We start from the raw sequence: 22,279 nt of genomic DNA, 5'->3' as shown, positions 1-22,279 counted from the left end.
TCATTTTCTTTGAGTAAACAAATGCATTTCCGTTTATGAACCTGAAATGGAACTGACTGCAAACTCATTATCACAAATGAGTTTAGCATGAAACAAACTCATAGAACTGACTTCAACAACAACAACAGTCACAACAGAGATCAAAAGTATGACACATGCGCATCCGTTGCACTGGACAGATGGAGCAGTCATCTTTACCAGCGTTCTTGGTGGTCAAGTACATCATCTTCTTCTTCTTCTTACCCCCGATCCCTGCACACAGAGGCCCTGCGGACATCAGCACACATCCTGGTAGTATAGACACACACAGCATGACTCCTGTCTACTGCAGGAGTCAAACACATTTAACCTCAGGCCATAATTATCAAACCTTTCAGTTTGTTCTAATGTCATTTGAAAAATGCACACAGAAAAATAACAGCATACAGGTTTGGAATGACATGAGGATGAATAAATAATGGCCTATTCCTATAATCAACACCAGAGCATTCTGCTTTACCACACTGATCTTCCCCTAGGGGGCGCTACTCTCAGTTCAGCGTCACCTCAGGCTGTTGGCAGATGATTTAAAGTCTTGACTTTTGAAGTCATTTTAATGTCTTACTTTCTCATAATGATTTATGATATCTTGAGAATATGGTGCTCATACTCGAGGAAACTGAGCAAAAATAGCCAATTTGGTGCAAATGTTGGAGATAAAATGTAAGATAAAATTCTGATTTAGCATGTATTAATGAGATCTTTATAATAGTATTGCAGACTACATAAATAAAATGCAAATAAATATCAGTTGTCACTCTAAATCTTGTATAAATGTCTTGCTAAAATTATATATATATATATAATATATATATATATATATGATGTCAGATGACAGAAGGCATGTAGAAGATTGTGTACAACAGGTTTTAGAAATTCATGTATGAAATATGATACAGTAGGCTTTATAGGGTTAACAAACCACGACTGAGTCATTGTACATTATTGACAGCTACATTTATGTACAAAGTACAAGTAAATCAATCACAAGTTGTAAGCTGAATGTAATAATATGCTATATTTAAACACTAGCATTCAAAAGTTTGAGGTCATTATTTTTTTTTTATGTTTTTAAAAGAAGTCTCTTATGCTCACCATGGCTGCATTTATTGCATCCAAAAGAGTAATATTGTGAAATATTATTACAATTTAAAAGAACTTTTTTCTATTTGAATATATTTTAAAATGTAATTTATTCTTGTGTTGGCAAAGCATCATTACTCCAGTCTTCAGTGTCACATGATCCTTCAGAAATCATTCTAATATGCTGATTTCTTATTATTATCAATGAGTTATTTTAAATTGTAATATTATTTCACAATATTACTGGTCCAATAAATGCAGCCATAAAAACTTCCACACTTCCACATAATAAATATTCCACTACATATATATATTCTGTGGTTCCTTGTGTCCTACCTGTGCTAGTGAGCTCCAGGTCTCTCTTGACAAAGGCTTTTCTCTTCTCCTCTAGCAGCTGACTGGGGATCAGGCCTGCACTGCCTCCTTCCAGATGACATGCCTACAGGTGAGACCAGAGGCAAGGTAAGACAGCCATACAGAGCTAAAAGGTCATGGCTATATATACACCCCCCCCCCCACACACACACACACACCTGCCACCAGTTGGGGTCCTCCTGGTTGAAGATCTGAAGGATGTCTCCACTGCTGAATTTGAGTCCAGCTTCTTTACAGGGGATCAGGTTGTCATGAGTGGGGTCATAGTCAAAGTGACACTTTACAAAGGCCTGCAGACAGAGAGAGGGGGAGAAAAATAGACATACAGTAAAAACAGAAACACATTGTCCTTGTTACTGAATATGTCCATCCATCAGAGTGTCATATTGTCAGCCTGTTGAAAACTTTAGAGGTTCTTCCACAGTGAGCTATTCTTTACTGTCATCACTGGCTGATCTCAGAGTTCTGTGTGTATGTGTAACATGAAGCATATCTGTATCTAATGATTCCTTATTCTGTTAACATAAACATACACTTACTAATAATCCACTTCAGACACTTGTATGTTTATTTCACTTTTCTGCTGATTTTAGGTTGATTTCACTACAACTTTTTTTTTTTCTTTTTGTCACAAGGTCACAATAAAACTGTCTTAGAAACTTTTTTTTTTTCTTTCTACTTGTCCAAATGTCTTTTATGTGTAGATTTGATCGTTTCCCCCCGTTCAGACTCAGATTTTCAATCTTAAAACAAACAAAAAAAAAAAAAATCAAAATATGAATTAAAGGGTTAGTTCACCCAAAAATTAAAATTCTGTCATTACTCACCCTCATGTCATTCCAAAACTGTAAGACTTTTGTTCATCTTCGGAGCACAAATGAAGATAATTTTGACGAAATCTGAGAGCTTTCTGTCTCTCCATAGACAGCTACGCAATTGAAACTTTGACATCTCAAAAAGTTCATAAAGAGATTGTAAAACTAATCCATATGAAATGAGTGGTTTAGTCCAAATTTTCTGAAGAGACATGATCGCTTTATATGATGAACAGATTGAATTGTATTTTTATTCGGCGAACATAAATTGAAGCTCAACCGAACCTGAATGACACGCGAGAACAAACCTCTGGCGGAAGCTCAAACGTGATGCGTAACACACGAGAATGAACCTCATTGTTTCTCGCACTTAAAGCAAACATGCTTGAGCTTCTGTTTTTTGTTCTGTGCATTGATGAATATGTGAATAAAAGCCTAAATTCAATCTGTTCATCATATAAAGTAATTGAGTCTCTTCATAAAATTTGAACTAAACCACTCAGTTCATGTGGATTAGTTTTACAATCTCTTTATGAACTTTTTGAAGCATCAAAGTTTCAATAGACTGTCAATAGAGGGACAGAAAGCACTCAGATTTCATTAAAAAGATCTTCATTTGAGTTCCGAAGATGAACAAAAGCCTTACAGGATTGGAGCGACGTGAGGGTGAGTAAATGATTACAGAATTTTCATTTTTGGACTAACCCCAACTAACCCTTTAATACTAATTATTTTACTAATTCTACAATATAATACTAATTACTATTTAATACTAATTATTACTTATTAATAGTTAATCATTTATTCTGACTACTTGATATGAACTAAAAAAAAAAAAGGTTTTACACAAATTACACCTCTCCCTCAGTTGTGCCATCATTTCCATCACAACCAACATTTTTGTTTCAATGTTTTTTCCAAAAGTTAGGGTGCTTTTTTTTTACTTAGTAGACAAGCGTGTCAGAGTCAGCTTGAGATTAAATATGAAATGTGTGGGGAAAAAATTTCAATATTAAGTGTGAGATATTATTTGTTTAAATTTAAATGTTAACCCTTCTAAAAATAAAAAAATAAATACTTTTAAGATTTGAAGTGCAGTTCAAATGCACATTCAATACAATTAAGCACACTTAAAAACTAGCCTTACAAGACCAAAATGTCAAAAACATTAAAGGCACATTATGTAAGATTTTTAGATTAAAATATGGAAACACCAAAGACACTTTAATATGTTATGTTTTATTAGACGGGTGAGCAACTGTTTGGATGGATACATTCATTGACAGAAAACTAATCATGCTATATAGCTCAACACAATAAGTCTTATTTTTTAAATCTTGTTTTCTTGATTTACAGCGAGTACCATGTTTTACCATGCCTAATATCGATCTAGCTTACTGCAGTGTGCAACAAGTGTCTCATAGCAGCCGCCGAGCGAACGCAGAGTAGCACTATAACAACTTTCAACACACAAATGTATCTAATATGATAAAACAGCGCTGCTTTACCACACATATGCTTTACCGGAAGAAGCGGAAGCGGCGACTGCGGCATAATAAAAGTTCCACTGCTCTCGAGCCATGTGCCGCACTCGTCTCTCATTAGCAATCGCTCCAGCGGCATCATTTCTGCTCGCACAGAAGCAGAAGCCCTGCTCTGCTTCATACTACAGTAACGTTAATAATCACATCCATGAATATGATTTCTGCCTGAGTCCCGTCCCGATTCTTTTCCACTGGCTGTAGACGTAAAGACAACACCTCCCATGATTCCGCAAAATCAAGGCGTCATCAAGCTACGCCTTTGTTTTAAATAAGCGACCTCTAGCGGCGCAAATTTACATAGTGTGCCTTTAAATGTTAACACCTTTATATTTACATGATGCATTTCAAAGCAATATAATGTGAGGGTAAATGATGACATGATTTTAATTTTTGGTTTAACTATCCCTTTAAGACGAATGTTAGTGAAAGAGCCAAAACCCTGTTGTCATGGCAACTGTAGTCACCTGCAGTCCAGAGGAATGTTGCTATTAGGTGCTGGAACGTCAATGTCACAGAAAATATGCCTGGATTACATCATTTAGACCGTCAATAACAAGCATACTCCACACACAACATAACACATGCCAACAATACCATCTGCCATCACAAACACCTACAGCAGCTCTCAAAAACATGAATATTCCCACCATTTGAGTGTGAATCACATTAGTAACATAACACTGTGATGTCCAGTCCCATATTAGCAGCAGGCACAGGAAGCTGTTCGTTTATTTTGGGATCAAGTAAAGACAGGCACAGATGGGACACTGTGAATATGGCACCATATGGGCAGACAAACAGAACTTCACTCATTTAATTCTCATTTAATAAGCAGCGAAGATGAAGATCTCTGACATGCAGAAAGCAGTTAAGAACTGCTGATAGCGAAGGGCAGACTTGAAGACTGTCAGTGTCTCATCTTAATCGGTGGGGTGGCACAGTGTCAAAAACAGGGAGGGCTTTGGCGCAATGCACTAATATCCCAGCATGCTCTGGAGTGAAGACAGGTGCCCAAACCTGGCAGGGCAAACTAAAGTTTGAACTCAAAGATGTCAATTTAGAGGCATTTTGAACCAAGGTTATTACAGTAGATGTTAGTTACATGTGTGTTTGCATGTTTGTGTCAGCATGTGAGTACCAGAGCATTTTGGTACCATCACATCTGGTATTAAAGGCACAGTATGTAATTTTACCTGCTAGAGGTCACATATTCAAAACAATATAAAAAGGTGTAGCTTGATGACGCTGTGAGGGAGCGTGGAATGATGGGAGTTGTCGTCTCACAAATCATGTTCATGGATGAGCTAATGAAATAAACTTTTATAACTGTTATGTTTGATCACATGATTTTATTTCATTCTAATGAATTAGCCACAAGTACCGTAATGTTTAATTTTAAATTACTATTCATACATGTAACTTTATTTGTCGAATTAAATTGTGAGGTAACACAGCGCAGTTTTACTTGAATTTCTCTAAATTTAAACATTGTTGGGAACATTTGGGATATTGTAAGTACACAAGTGAACAAAATGTATAACACTGTGCTAGTGGTTTTAGGATATTTTAATGCAAAAATTCTATATATTGTGCCTTTAGCATCCAGCCAGGTGATCCAACTGACCTTACGTCAGATAAATGACTGACTGCCCAAATAGCCAATCAAATCACTGCGCTGAGAAGTTAACTTTATATTAAGAAAAACATGTCGACTGTCCGACTTCTTGAAACTTGGGTAGATTTGGGAAGATACCATTATATTTACAGTTTCAACATAACCTGATACACAAGCTTGTGCTTTCTGAAATTTTGCAGAATGATAAACTATGGATTTGAAGTTTTTTTTTTTTTCAAAATCATTAGGTACATCAGTGAGGAAGTGCATAATTTGTTTGATGGACATAGAGTACCCGCCCTTGAAAAGCGGTGGGGGTGGTGAAATAACCGCGGTCGTAAGGTCAGTTACTAGCAGACAGGCAAGACACATCATTCAGCAAACTTATGATTAAGAGCAAAAACCTTATTTCTGTGGATTTGGCCATTCACATATTCCATAACGAAATGTCTTCAGCAGCATTTAGCTCACAGCAAACGATTCAGTGCGTATCTGTGTTTGCGCTCTGAAGAACGACAAGGCTTTTTTTGCAGCGTTGAGCAATGTAGCCAATCTGTTGATTTCTTGAACGCAGTGGCCAATCAGAGGTGTATAAAAGTTAGCACTGAACAAAAACTTGCGGTGAATGGATTCTGAGTTCTGCACGCTGGCAAATATCCCCTTATTATAACAAATAATTATGTAAATAAGAGATTCGTTGTGCAGTCAGTTTAATTTATTGTTACAGAATTTCTTGAGATTGCGATGAACTAAGATGAGTGAGATTTTTAGTGATTATAAAGGGAGTGGCTTTCTGCCAAATCCTGCATACGTAATCTGGTCAGTACACTCAAAGTCTTTGTTACACATCAGTATGCTACAGATGTAGGCTACATATTTTTATTGCTATTTGGTATGTATCGTTTTTATTATTGTGTTGTTGGAGGAATTAATTGAAAAGCTTTTGTACCTCATGTTTGCAAAATATATAGGCATAATGCAAAATGGTTTAGTTTTAGGTGTAGTTTGGCCTAAGTAGGATGGACTAATATGTGTTTCGATGTTAATATAGAACTTGGTCTATTTCATTAATAATAAATACCTGATGTTATTGTTTTGCTGAAAGTCTGTTTCTCAAATGAAATGCCCCACCCCACCCCATTCTATATGTTCTGGCGACGGCCCTGACACCTGGCAGTATAGTAACCTATCTACGGGCGGCACGGTGGCTCAGCGCCTCACTTAGGTTGATTGGATATGCCAAATTGGCCGTAGGAGTGAGTGTGAGTGTGTCCGAGCACTCTCAGTACAGGGTTACATCAGTCTCAAATGTGTCTCTATGACCACTTGTAATTTGATTTCATTGAGGGGATAGTCTACATACTTTTACAATTACTACTCAAAAAAAGAACAATAATTTCACTAAATATACATCTGAATGTTGCCCACCTGTCGAGGTGTGTGTGGTTCTTGGTAACTGGGGAGGATTTTGAGGACCACGCTCCCACTGGACTCCTTCAGCATGTTCTGGAGAACCTTCGGGTCACTTCCGACCTCTTTTCCGTTCACCTCTTTGATGATGTCACCCACATGCAGCAGGCCCTGCTGATCAATCATGCCCCCGTGCAGGATCCGAGCAATCACCAGCTCTCCACCCTCAACCCGAAATGTCACACCCTGGCAGAGTAAACAGGATTTGATTCAAACAACAGAGACACTATCTGATTTAAAAAAACACACATTTTTCATTGAGCGCTTCTTAAATAACAACATCAACTTTATTAGACTAATTTACATTTATCGATCACTAGGGATGAAGTGAAAATTAATATTATATTGTAATATTATATAATAGAGTAGAACAGAATATAAAAATCCATAATAATTTATGTAATTTGTATAATTATATACATTTACATTTTAATTATTACATTTACATTACAAATTATCACCTATAATATACACTATTATAGTTTTTATTTATATTTTGAATTAGCTTTTATTTTTATATTTATTGTTTCTTTATAATTTTAGTAATTTTATGTGATTTTTATTTTATTAGTTTTTATTATTTTTAAATATTACTATTTACCTGTAATTTAACTTATTTCAGTTAGTTGCTAATACAACATTTCACATTTTAGCTAATATTTATAGTAATTTTATTTCAGCTTTATTTCAATGAGCAAAAATTAGTTTTACTTTATTGATAATAACATGTTCATGTACTGCTACAGAAGCCTAAAAGTGCTACAGTCCATGTTGCAAATCTGGAAATAGGCTCTATTTAGAAACAGTCATTGTTTTTGCTATTTGTTTTTGTTCTGTTAGTGACAAAGAAATGGCACACTTCATCTTTAATGAGAAGCTCACATTACAATGCTCCATTTCAGTGTTATGAAAGCAAAATCATGTCTCACTTATTTGAATATTCAATTTCAGTTTAATTTATTTGCATAGCGCTCACATTACCTACAGCTCCAAAAGAAGCATAACAACAAATAACAGCAAAACGGTTTGTCAGGTTACTGCAGATTGATTGTCTTGTCTTACCAGGTGCTCTCCAGACACTTTGCGGATGCCCACCATCCTGACAGCATCAGGGGGCACAGGCTGGTTGATGAACGCAGGGTCCATAAATGCACAGGGGCTGGGAGGAGGAGTCTCGTAGGTTTTGGAAGCTACAGAGTCATGTGTTTCAAGTAAAGACTGTAGACAAAAAAAAACAGGTATTGAGGGAAACCACTTTAAAAATCTAATTGAAACACAATTCAAGATATTGCTCTAGACTGAATCTCCAACATTTCTGCATGTACCTGAAAGTGAGGCTCTTTGAGGATGCTGACGAGCTCATGTGCCGCCTGACTGTGAGATGTGAGGGTGGTGAGGTCTCTCAGGATGTCCTGCACTAACTCCACATTATTGTCCCTCACCGCCTCCAGCTTCGGCTCTTCATAGTGCTCTCGAGACTGCACACACAAAACATTAAACATTCTTTAATATGAAGAAAATGTGAGTTTCAAACATGAGGGTGGGTAGATGATGACAGAATTTTCAGAAAATGGCCTGTGAAGGTGTGATTCTTTTGGACTGACCACATTTAGACATGAATGGATGCTTTCTGCCACTGTTGTGAACACGTTTATAACACATCAGACATTATAGAAAATGTTACCAAAATGTTGACATCTGTGTAATGCATTACCTCAGTTTTGAAGAGTAACTAACTAAAGGAGCTAAGCTACTAACTTTACTAAATGTTCCAGTAGTGACAGCTGTTTTCAAAACTATGAAAGCTTGTTTACGCCACGGAATAAAAAAAAAAAAAAATGTAAACGATAATTGCAAATTAGAATAAAAAAAAAAATGTAAACGATAATTGCAAATTTTATATCAAAATTCTGACTTTTTCTCTCACAATTGCAAGTTTACTTCTCCAAGATATAAACTCACAACTGCGAGTTATGAAGTCAGAATTGTGGAATATAAACTTGCGAGAGTTTTTTACTCGCAATTGTGTGTTTATATCTCACAATTCTGAGGAAAAAAAAGTCAGAATTGAAGATGTAAACTCGCAATTGCGAGAAAAAAGTTGGAATAAAAAAAAATGTAAACGATAATTGCGAATTTTATCTCAGAATTCTAACTTTTTCTCTCACAATTGCAAGTTTACTTCTCTAAGATATAAACTCGCAATTGCGAGTTATAAATTCAGAATTGTGGAATATAAACTTGTGAGAGTTTTTTACTCGCAATTGTGTGTTTATATCTCACAATTCTGAGAAAAGAAGTTGGAATTGTGATATTTCTAAGAACTGTGAGTTTATATCTCACAATCCTGACTTTATAACAAGCAATTGCGAGTTTATATCACGCAATTCTGAGAAAAAAAGTCAGAATTGAAAGATGTAAACTCGCAATTGCAAGAAAAAAGTTGGAATTGTGAGATTAAAAAGGCACAATTACCTTTTTTATTTTTTATTCAGAAACAAGCTTCCATACAAAGCAGTGTAGCTTTTCAGTAACAAGCTATTTTTTTCACCGAGTAGTGGTTTAGCGTGACCAAACCCTGAGCTGAGGGAATGATCAACTGTGCTCACCTAAACGTTCTTCTCTCTCGTTTAAAGCAGTGGTTCTCTAACACTTCTGCTCCAAGGCCAAGGCCATAACATTTGATGCATGGCATATGAAGAATTTTTTATTTTTTATTTAAAATATCCATGGTGTTTTAAAACTTTATTAACATACATTACTTTTCCAGGTCTAGAATACACTTTTAAAAGATCGTGAGAAGATCTTGACCAAAAACTGATGCACCTCTTGATGGAAATAAATGGATGTTATTTCCATAAAGAGGTGCGTCAATTTTTGGTCAAGATCTTGTATTGACAATGCAAGAGTCAAGCACTCTGTAAAGTCTACTCCAGCACATCCCAAAAGACTTTCAATGAATTTAACAAGGTCAGGGCTCAGAGGTGCCAATTCATGAGTGAAAATTATTCTTCATGCTCCCTCCCAAACATTCTTTCACAATTTGAGCCTGATGAATCTTGACATTGTCATTCTGGAATATGGCCATGATACATCTTCCTACATGATGAAACATAATAATCACAGCAATAATGACAGTCATTGACTCTTAAGTATTTGCCTATTTAAATACAGTGAATCTACGTGAAAGCATGATGTGCTGTAATCATCTGTCCACAAAAACGTTGATAATTATGTTTGTGATAATAAAGTGATGCACTAAATTCCAGCCTGTAGTCAAACAGCACAGTAAAAAAAAGCCTGTACATTAGGCAGTATGCTGGAGCATCAGTATTTTTATAGGTTTAAATTTTGATAAACGGATCAAATATGATAACTATCTATTGACAGAAACCCAACTTTTAATTAAAGAAGCTTCATGTGGACACATGGACATCAAGTTAAGAAAGTGGGTGGCTCACCACTGGACTCTCCATGATTCCTTTCAGGAAGATGAGGTCCAGGTCATTGGCTGTGGTGGAACTGGTGCTGTCACTCAAGGTGTCCAGAAGACTCTGCATTGCTGAGGACAAGAAGACAAAATGGTTCAGGCCATTTCAGAACTGTTTTCATTGGTTCATTAGACGGTCTATGCCAGTGACTGACCCCCATTGGAGTCTAAGGTTCAGACTAATGAAGTCTCAAGCTGCAAAAGCTGCCTGTTTGTACATAAATCAAGATTAAGCTTTGAACCACAGCATGAGGGGACATACCCTTCCTTTTGAAGTGACATCTCTTCTCTGATGATGTGTTTACAGGCGCAAGGGCGGGACAACCTGTCACTCACATGAGATCCACCAATAGCAAACCACAACCATTCAACCATCCAATCAATTCCAGATGGACAAACTCAAGTCCCGCCCTACATTTCTTCTTGTTCAAGAAGCCGTTTCACTCGGATATATATCACAATAGGGAAGAAAAGACTATCGCAACTTCCGTTTCATTCCGACTTTAAGAGTGTGCACACAAATGACAAGCACTTCTGGAGAAAAGAAACTGTAGCAACCAAAAAAATGCATGAATAAAACATGATATTGAGTCTTCTATGAGTCATTTTGCTAAAATAATGTTTATAGATTGCTTGAATAGTCATTATCATGTAGCCGTTGAAGTTCTTGTTTGTACTGTACATATTTAAGATGCTAAAAAAAGACGTTTATTTTCGTACTTGAGAAGCACTGGAATAACCATGAGAGAAGATCAATGCAGCGGAGAACCATCAAAGCTGAATCTCTTCATACTCATACAGAGTGTATTTTAATAAAAAAATCATTTCTAGAGAGATCTATGTGACCCTCGATCTGCACCGCTCACACAGAACTCATTCATGTTTCCCCTGTGTTCTCAACTCTATTTTCCTTTCTACACTTTTCAGACATGTTCAAACCAAACAGTGTGAAACATGAAATGCTGTGTGAGAGGGATTTTGTGATATTGGTCAGTGCTGGAGGAAACAGCAGAGAGATTATGAGATACCCACAGTGCAATAGTGCAATGACTGGGTCATATTTCACCATAAAAAAGAGGAAATAATAATGAATGTAAGATTTCGGGGGGAAAGGTGAAGCCTAGTTTACCACCATTAATATGTTTTGCATTGTGACATTACTGCACATTTACACCCCCACTGCTTGAATCATAATATATTATTTAAATTATAAAGTAGATTTGTAAAGTAAAACTAAAAGCATAAATAATGGCAAAATTTGTTGTATTTATTTATTTCAGTTTAAATTTATCTTGGTTATATTATATTGTGATTCAGGGGGTTTCCTTGCATACGAGTTACATGTATATTGAACTAAAAATGTTCAAAAAAGCATTAAGAAAGCCAGGACTGTCACTGATGTTGTTTATGAATATGTAATATACATTTAATACTGAATAGCATTATTATGTTTTAGGGATTTCAAAGATTAACTATAAAATGATTTTGAAATGATTCTGAAAAGCATTATACAAATACATTTGGCTTTAGTGCAAAATATAAGACAACAATATAAAAGCCAACTATTTAATGTCTTTATAATATCACGCTTTACTCACACAGTTTAAATGATGTGGCGGGCAGGATGAGGATGATGTCACATGCATGCCGCACCGGTCTCGTATCTCACGGAGGAGCTCGGAAGGATAAAAGGAGGAGTAACGACAGTGATAGACGAGAGAGGACCGGGCCTGGATTTATGTTATGTTTTGTTTATGTTTGTGCGGCAGACGTCCATGAGGGGCTGCCGTTTTTATTTTCATTTTATGTTTGTTTGTTAAAGTATTGTTGAAATGTTCGCCGGTTCCCGCCTCCTTCTTCCCTGATCTACAAACCGCGTTACACTGGTGCCAAAACCCGGGGGGAAGGAGGAATGTGAGTATACAGAAGGAAATTCAACACTCTTATTTCTAAATCAAATCTAAAGTAATTTTTGCTTATTAGTATGGTTGAATTGGATCACTTAAAGTCAGCAGCAAAGACATTGGTTAATAAAGTGAGATTAAATACATAAAGTATATTTGTGTAATTTAATACATTTAATTATTACAGGTTTGCGTAAAATTCTAAGATTTTTTTTTTCATTTTGAGGAATACTGAATGTTTTTGTGCAAGTGAGATGAGTAAATGTATGCACACAGTTAGTCTAGAACTACAATATCCATCATGTTCAGACAGCGAACACAACACCTCTGCACTTTATTTCTCTCAACATGGGGACAGGAGAGCTGTCAGTCAATAAATGTGAAAAAAGTTACTTATTTGAAAAAGTAACTTAGATATTTTGTTGTAAATCGAAAAAGTAATGCATCACTTTACTAGTTACTTGAAAAAAGTAATCTGATTACATAACTCAAGTTACCCCCGACACTGGTTCTTAGTATCAAAAAGTTTGAAAACCCCTGAGCTGAGCAAACATGCAAATTTTTAACTATTTTTTTAAGTTGTATTATTTTATTCTGCCATATTTATACATTAGTATAATATTTATTTATACAACATACATACTGTATATGTGGACAGTAAACCCTTGTGACAAAGTGTGCTTATTTGTTACTGTAAATTCAAATCTCAAGGGTAGATTTTTTTACTTAGATAATAGGCCTATAATACTATGAAACAAATGGCAATCGCACATGCGCTACTGTTTGTACACGCACCGTCCGCACGCAAAAATTGGGCTGCACACGGTCCTGATGATGAAAATTATGTCACGCGGACAGTGCACGGACCATCGGCAAATATGGACGGCCGAAGTATACATTAGGCTTTAGTTTAGCTTCATGACTCTTTCTTTCTTAAGTGCACTTTGTAATGTCAAATTACATATAAAGATGTAGGCTGCTTGAATCATACATAGAGTTTTCATTTCATTGCAATTACCAATACATTCAGTTTGCATTTGAGTATATTCTTGTAAAGTATATTCTTTTCCTACTAAGTACTCTTTTTAAAAAAAAGTGTTACTGTGCTAAAGTGTACTTCTTTTTCACAATGGGAAAGGCAAATGTCTAGTGTTCAGAACAGAGTTTGTGATCTGGGTTCTAATGAGAGAGTGATGTGAGAAAATTCCAAAGCAGCTAAAGGAGTTTTGCTATAAAACTCTATCTACTCTATACACCACTCATTTTACTTTTAGATTCTTTTGTTGTTGTTGATGCTGTCCTTGAGCAAAGAGGATCAGATTGCGTACTTCTGAGAGAGTACTGCGCCAGCCAAACAACCATTGAGATGAATGTGTATGCTAACAGATAGGTCTCTAGGTATTATAGACCTCTTTGCTATAATAAATACCATGAGCAGCTCTGTAATGTATATCTCTATGGAAACACATCCTACTGGGATTTCTGAGCAGAAGGGTCAAGCTCATTACTAGCTCTGGGTCGACATCCTGCCAAGACTTAGTGACATTTCATTTGAAAGGACACACCAAAGAAATACAGACATATTTCCGAGTTTGAGCCCTGAGACCTTTAAGCTATAATTGATTAAAATTCCAAAACATGTTTTATGAAGAAGAGGTGTATATATGGACTGTGTATGTGCTTTTGCAAATTTACCTGAAGGACATGCCTTGATGTTCAACAATAATCTGTCACATTCTCACACTGCAGCACTGGTTACATTCAGGTCACAGATTTCTGTAATGCTTATCTATATGTAAGAGCTGCATTACTGCTGTTTATTTTCCCAGCTCAGGACTACCGCTGAGTGTTTGGCTTCTGACTCGTTTCCATTCCACCACTCCTTCAGTAACGGAGAAAGCCTGTAGTACAACGGTCATTTCCTGGAACTAGTCTAACCTCCCCTTACACTCATACTACATGAAGCCTGGCTGACAAAACAAATTAGGTTACAATTTGGCTTACTGTGACATCAAATTCTGTTTCTTCATTTATTTAACTGAATTCTCCCATGACTTTCAAATTTTGCCACAGTTTTTACTTTATGCTTATTTTTTCTTTCATTTTAAGGGAGTTTAGTTTCTCCTAATTATATTCATCTAGCACAGTAACACTCAACTCATTTCTGAGCATAAACACATGGCAAATTAGGGTAACACTTTATTTTAGGGTCTTTTAACTAGTTGCTTATTAGCATGCATATTACTAGAATATTAGTGATTATTAAGCACATATTAATGCCTTATTCTGCATGACCTTATTCTACATTCTTAATTCTACCCAATACCTAAACTTAACAACTAACTTACTAACTATTAATAAGCAGTAAATTAGGAGTTTATTGAGGGAAAAGACGTAGTTAATAGTGAATACATGTTCCCTTTACTAAAGTGTTACCCAAATTAGTTCATCTATTTCATATTGCATAGGTAACCGAACATAGTTTTCATAATTAGAGATGGCCAAGTAGCTAAAAAATTAAGTCATTCAATGTTATGTGATATATATGTCTCAATATTTATGTATTTGCTCTTAAATACCTTCGTAGACTTGTATAGTCATAGGTTTATAGTCAAAAAGACAAATTGTTGCCAATTTGATTTGCTTAATAAAAGAAGTAAAATAGTATAGAGAAAAATATTTTAAAATTACCATGGCTTTCTGTTCAAACTATTTTAATAGTAGTCTGTATTGTAATTTTAATTGATTTTAATAAGTTAATTTTACTAAATGAACACAAGAAGAAATTAAATTGAATCAATTTATTTTAAATGCACTAATATAAGACACTGTAAAAAGTAATACGATCTTTCTACTCAATAAAGTTGTGGCAACAGATTACAAGCAATATTATTAATTAAATTCAACATTTAAGAATTTAGTTAGAATTAATCAAATTAATTCCTTAAAAATCAATCATTTAAAATGCAAAGAGTCAAACTGCCCAACTACCTAACGAAACACTGATCACCATAATGGTGACCAACAACTTTCAATAAAATCAACATCAACATCTAAACCTCTGATAATTTGTGTGTTCCTCTTTCCTTCAGTGATTCTACTTGTTATCATGAGGTGTCTTCAACGTTGGCAATAAAAAATAAAGAGTTCTTGATTCATCTTTGACGTCCGTCTGTTATTCAGATATTTTTGTTTAAAGTTTACTTTACTACATTTAAGGAATTAATTTGATTAATTCTAACTCAATTCTATTTGTTAAATTTAATTAATAATATTGCTTGTAATCTGTTGCTTTTTACAGTGTACTGTAGTAATAAACAGTAATATTTACCTATACATATATGTTTTATGGTTCTAAGAAATGTTTATATATAAAAATGAAGTCACTTAAACCTCCAACTCATTTCTGCAAGTGATCTGTTAATTGCAATCTGTTCATTCCCTGGAGCCCAAATTATTACTCACATTTATTCCTGTTCTCATTTACTTGCATAAAGATGCCTCAACTTAATTTCTAATTACATATTTCCAAACCCCTCATGGGTTTTAATGGATCTTCTTCTAATCTTCTGGGCTTTAATCTTGATAATTTCTTAGCTTTAATGGTTTTCGTCTTATCTTTTACTAATGATCTTATCTTGGTTTGTGCATTTGGTACTGTACACACTCACTCATAATAGTGGCTATACTTTTAAAAAAAACTCTTACAATTAAAAGGCTCCCAAAAATATTAATATTAAAAGACAAAATTAGGGCCCTGACATAACTGAAAAGTCAATTTTACACTTTTAGGAGCCCTCCAAAAATGATCACTGGCAAAATATCTACTATAATACAGTGAAAATATTTTGGTCCCACTTTATATTAAGGGCCAGGTTTACTAACAGCTTGCGCCAGCGCAAACCCTCTTTTGGTGTTAAAAAAACTACTGTCAGGATTTACTAAAGACACGCACGACAAAATTAGTGCTGAAAAGGCGTGGACTGAGTTGTTTTTGCGGCTGACCTTATTGCATATGCATTTGTTGGAGTTTCCCTTTCAGACGCAAAATTTATGGGAGGAGAGTATTTAAATGAATCATGCAACGCAATTTACAAATGTTTGTCTTAACACATTTTGCGACATGGCTGCAATTGTTGCTGCTAGGAGGAGACACTGCGGAGAACAGAGAGCGAATGGTAGAAGGGAGAAAATATTTTCCACCCGTATTAATTTCTTTGGAATGCCAGAGGAAGGCGTTATCCGTATATTACATGTAACAAGTTGCGCCTGTGTCGACCCGTACCTGATGAGCATCAGCTCTGCTTATTTGCGAGCCAACGCTAATTTGCACTGCTCTTGGTAGATTGTGTCGGTCATTATGTAGCTTTCATTGGCCAAGAGGACGTCTGACCGACATGTAAAGCATCCAATCACAGCTCGTTTTGTTCTGCATCATGTTTAGGGGCGTGAAAATGTAAAGTTGATGTCCCTACGATAACAGAGTGGTGTGCATCTAATAAATTATTCATTCAAGAACGTTTTGCAAGTTTACTGCAACAATGGAGCCGCAATCTTCACAGACTTTTGAAAATCCAGGGTTTAGTTGATCCTGATAAGCGCTCATTGCCTCAGTTATAAACACGACAGCTTTTTTTCCATGAGGGGGTTTGGCATCACAACAGCTTTGTTTTCAGGCGGACCATTAAAAGAACGAGACACACACGTCTCCCAGAAATCCTGTAGAATTCAATCAGATGATGACTTTGAAACTCCCAAAGTGTTTCCCATTTTGCGTGCCATATACATCAGACGTTCAGCCAACGGTCCGTTCACAATAACAGTGGTTAGGTGGTAAGTGGTTAGGTCACCACTGCATGAAACCCATCAAACCCACCTTTCTACAAGGTTTAACATATAGAATTATGTTATTATATTCCTGCATGTGTGAAATCCAACATGTTCTCCAACCAATACGCCTATATAAGTTGTTTGTCACTTCCCTGAAATACGACCCATAGGAGCGTTTACTAAAGTTGCGCCCGTATCGACAACAGGACACTTTTATTTTAATTCATGAAATACGACCCCTAGGAGCATTTGCTAAAGTTTTGCCCCTATCGACAACAGGACACTTTAATTTTAATGCATTGTTCCCTTTTATCTGCGTCATATTTCGGTTTCGCGTAGCTCAATTGGCAGAGCATTGCAATATATAACAATATGCAATCATGTGCTCATAAAGTGTATATGCACTATAAATCACTAAGGGTAGGTTTAAGGTTTAAGGTTTAGGGGTGGGGGTGGGGTGGGTGTAGTCGTTAATAAAAAAATGAGTTTTGCTAAATGGAAATAGGACAAATGGTGTAAAAAGTCCAGAATTGCATTTAAATGAACACGCATTTTAAGTGGTAACGACAGTCATACGTGATTTCATGATGACAGACATAACACGACTGTCATTATTTTTATGCCAGCTAGAGGGCGCATGACTTTAAAACATTAATATAGGTCGTAATAAGGTGCTTGAAAAACGATCTATTGGGTCATTTTTTTTTTGGAGAACAGTCTGGTGAAATCACATATCATGCCCAGAACAACTGATCAAATCTCTTTTGCCCCATCTGTGATCCCACTGTAGTAGTGAATTACTATCTTTGAGTTCCTAGATGTAGTCTGTCATTATTACACCTATAATTCCATCTATTGACTTCTCAACAGCTTGCCACATCACACCTACAATATTAAAAGACTCTTTCATAAAATTCGATTGGAAATGTCAGTCCTGCTATTCATGCAATATACACAGCCGGCCTACAGATGTGTAAGCACATGATTTAATGTAATCATGCATAATTCAACTGGCAGATTGAATATTCATGAGGCCAATGCTGCTTACTGTGTTCAAGAAGGACATGTTGTCAATATATTGTCAACCATCTCAAGTGTCACAGGAATAGAGTTAAAGTCCAGACTAAAAAGTTGACAGTCTAATAATACTGCTTTATAACCAAGGAAACAGTTCACATAAATATGAGAAAACTGCATTTTTTGTGAAAAGATGCAATGGAATGTATTCCACTTGTAAATGACTGTATTTTGAACCTCTGGCAGAGAGAGAAAGAGGAAATCTGGAAATAAAATCATTCTCTCCAGGCAGCTGTAACAAACACAGGATGTGCTCTCATGCACAAAGCTAATTGGACACTGGTTTGTCACCTCTCTTTCAATGCACCCCTCCCTGTCTCTCCTCTTCACATGCACACACACATTCTGTGCTAGAGCGGGATGAAAAAATGTCGGTGACAATTTCTATAAAGCCTGTATGAATAAGGGGATTCATAATGTATTCATAATTTTAAAAGTTGAGTTATAATACTTAGCAGCTCAACAACGATACACATTTCAATAGTATCATGCATTATAGAACTATAAAACACATGAAATGTGCTGCTGATCACTGCTAGTATAATGCCATGTATAATGTTATAATGTTACATTCTTTATAGCCTTTTCATTTTCATCCCATGAAGTATTAATATATTGGATAAAATATTGTATTCGCAATTTTTAAAGATTAGAAATCACATTATTTTTTAGTGGACATACAGTTTCTACAAGATACATTACACAATTATTATTCCATTAGTCAAGCTGATAAATAAGGACTAAAGACATCAACCGGCAGGAAGTGACATCATTTTAGTGGGAAAAGCAACACAGGCATACTGTAAATTGATTTGATTATTTCTGTGATGTTTTGTAGTATTATTTCATTCTAAAACATCCCACTGTACATTAAATATCAAAATTAATTTTAAGTTGACACCCTCACTTAATTTAATTTGTCAGTCCTTCACTAAACAATTGCTTACATAAGCTTTTTATTTGCATCTTGTCTTGTTTTACCTTATTGGTATTGTGTAAATAATTAAGTATTCGAATGTATGGGGAAAACAATATAACAGGTTACATTATGCATTTTATGATATATTGATATAATTTGCATTGCATTAGGAATGCCTTTAAAATATAATATGGATACAGGAATAAAAAGCGTTAGCATGTGTATAATAAGACAATTATTACTATTATTCATAATTATGGTTAGTGATTTGAACAGACTCCTAACCCTATTAAATATATGTAACTTGAGGAGAGGTTTCTGTGATTAAACGAGCAATTAATTTTACCACGAATAGGAAAATATAATGATCGCAATTATGAAAAGATGTTTATTATACGGCATTATGATTATAATGCACAAATAATGCCTAATGATTATGAATCAAATGCATTTATTTAACTTTTTTACATTTTTAATTTAACACCAGAAGTAGTATGATCATGTTATCAACTGCAATGAGAATATGACAACTCTTGATACCAACATTTCATATCAATCAATTCATCCATTATTATAGTTGCATTTACATTTACTGTAACTGCAAAACCACAATAAAAACTGAAGTCCCTTTTCCTCCAGTGACACCACAGCATGCTTTTAAAGAGCTGAGCTGATCTTGCGCTCTCTGTGTCTTACCTCCTGGACTCTCTAGAGATCTGATCGATCCAATCTCCTCCAGGGACAATCTGTTATAGAGACTCCCAGCCATAGTTCAGTCTCTCTGAAACCTCTTTTCCTGCCTTTAATTCACATGCGCTCCTTCCTTATTTTCTGTTGCTTCACTTTTTTCCACCTCCTTGACGTCAGCATCAGTTACCAGAAAGCCCCCCCACCTCTCATTCTTTCTCTTGCTTGTCCCTTCCTAGGTATTCCATTTCTTGACTGTTCCCTCCCTGTCTGGTAACACCTCAGGCTTCCTTGTTTTTCCCGTTTTTGTCTTCTCTCTTCATCTCCCCTCCTTAAAAAAGGTAGTTTGAGGCAGCATAAACAACTGGGCGTCTTTGCATTCTGCCTCCTAATTCGCTTCTATTTGACTCTAACAGCACTGATTCCAAATACACAGGTTGCCAGAGAATTTTAGCCTCCTCCTTAACACTCCCTCTCAGCCGTTGTCTCAATGCCTGACAGACCCACTGAGAAAGCTCAAAACTAAACGCAGAGACCTAATAAGAGGAGACAATGCAGAAGAGGGAGAGACAGAATATAGAAAAAAAGAGGATGAAGACAAAATAGCTAATACGAACAAAGAGCGAAGTGGAAATTCTCAGTTGGAAAGAAGAATCGCTTACGAGATCTCTATAAAAGCTAATCTCCTTAAATGTTTCTCCTATAAATTTACATTAAGTGTAAATGGAGACTTTTACTTAAGTCTCTTAGATCTCAGATGCTGTGAGCTCTCAACCATGTCTCAAACCCTGCCAAGATGCATCTGCAATCAGAGATCTCAATATTAACTCTTCAAAATGAAACATTCTTGTGATGAACCTCCAAGATGATGTGAGCTATCCTATCCACACTGAAAAACAACAAGTAAAATTTACTCAAACAAGTTCATTCAGATGTTTCAAGAACATTTTACAGACAAAATTAAGTAAAATCCTAATAACTAAGTGAAAGTGCTCCCATTATTCTATTTAAAAGGTTCCTAATTTTATTTTGGAAATCTCCTACAATAAGTTTACATGCATAGAAGGTATAAAAAATTTTCACACAATATACATTGCAGCATCACCTCTTTTCTCATAGTATCTGGAATTATTCGATAAAGGATCTGGTCTCTCTCAACCCCTCCTTTCTGAGAGCCTATTCTGCTCTGATTGGTCAGAGGGCTCAGTCGGTTGTGATTGGTCTACCGCATTATCATATCTGAATTTCAGCTCCAGAGGCTTCCTCAGCACTTGTTCCACAGTGATACGAACAGTAATGATGGCGTTGGTTTTACCGTATCAAGTCGAGCTTGAGTCCTCATCCTTTGAAAATGCATGCAAAGTGGATTTGCTTTTGCAGAGCAGAACAGCATCTGCTTGACACGTCCACAACACGAATCAAACTCTTCCAGGCCTCATCTACAACTACAGTGTTTGAGGGTGGGTCAAAGCAGACATTAGGTGTGTTCAACTTGAAGAGGCGCTGCGCAGACCAATCGGTGTATGACATCAAAGTACCACAAGACCGATTCAAAGGTATATGAATCCGTCTGCTCTCTAAACGCTCTTGCGGTACTTACACTTGATGGTGTATACTTGATCTCATACACCAATCGGTCTACGCAGTGCCACATCAAGTTGAACACACCTATTGTTTGCGGGCAGCCAATGAAGACCATAGGATGGCATTATGTAAATATGTTACAAACCTACGTAGGTTCATGCAGGAAGTAAGACTGGAATTACTGACTACTCGTTTTTTAGGCAGTTCAGTTCTTTCTTCTTTGATCTTTGAAACTTAGCAAACCTTTTACATTCACAAACTGCTATTACACACTACATAAAAGGTAAGATCTGAAAAGTAAAGTAAAAATAACAAAGCAAATAAATATATACTTTTTTATTTTACTTTATTTTTAAGGCAAATGTTAACATAAAATTACTTTATCTTAATTTCACATGATGTATTTTGACATTATCACAGCTACTTTCAATGTATGTAATGTAAACAAACACCACTATTTTCATATAACTATCCTATAACCTAACCACAAGCTCTACTATTCAGCACAGTGGTAACCACAAAAACTTTAACAACAGAAACTCCAACATATGTTCAACATACCTTAATATTAAAATCTAACTGGTCAATTTCAAAGTAACAATTTCAGCATTTACTCTCCCAATTCAGTTCTTGCAAAGCATGCTGAGAACTAAAAATCCATCCATGAAGTTTCAGTTAATGCAACAGTGACTCATGTAGTCCCAACACAAATAAATTAAGTAAACTTTAATTTTACATTTTGAATGAAATTAAGTGGTGATAAAATGTTGTGTTGCTTTAGCTACTTTTAATTAAGTAAATTGGAAAAGCTGCTTTTTCAAGTGCACATTCATTTTGTTGGTAGCTA

At 35.7% G+C, this 22,279-nt stretch overlaps 1 protein-coding gene across 4 annotated transcripts in view; it reads right to left on the bottom strand.

Moving 5' to 3' along the window:
• mpp2b (MAGUK p55 scaffold protein 2b) overlaps window positions 1–22,279 on the bottom strand; it is a 51,184-nt gene that overhangs the window by 4,749 nt on the left and 24,156 nt on the right. For 2 of the 4 annotated variants that reach the window (XM_051915408.1, XM_051915409.1), the window contains exons 3-9: window positions 10,403–10,503; window positions 8,267–8,419; window positions 8,004–8,159; window positions 6,900–7,127; window positions 1,656–1,787; window positions 1,459–1,561; window positions 199–267 (exon numbers count right to left, since the gene is read on the bottom strand). In XM_051915408.1, the coding sequence (XP_051771368.1) occupies window positions 199–267; window positions 1,459–1,561; window positions 1,656–1,787; window positions 6,900–7,127; window positions 8,004–8,159; window positions 8,267–8,419; window positions 10,403–10,503 (942 nt within the window). Of the gene's footprint in view, window positions 1–198; window positions 268–1,458; window positions 1,562–1,655; window positions 1,788–6,899; window positions 7,128–8,003; window positions 8,160–8,266; window positions 8,420–10,402; window positions 10,504–19,857; window positions 20,164–22,279 lie in introns of those variants that run through there. The other 2 variants (XM_051915406.1, XM_051915407.1) reach the window with 2 other exon arrangements.

This window comes from Ctenopharyngodon idella, chromosome 12, assembly GCF_019924925.1.
Source record: "Ctenopharyngodon idella isolate HZGC_01 chromosome 12, HZGC01, whole genome shotgun sequence".
Taxonomy (NCBI): domain Eukaryota; kingdom Metazoa; phylum Chordata; class Actinopteri; order Cypriniformes; family Xenocyprididae; genus Ctenopharyngodon; species Ctenopharyngodon idella.
This window is presented reverse-complemented; position numbering and strand designations above follow the sequence as displayed.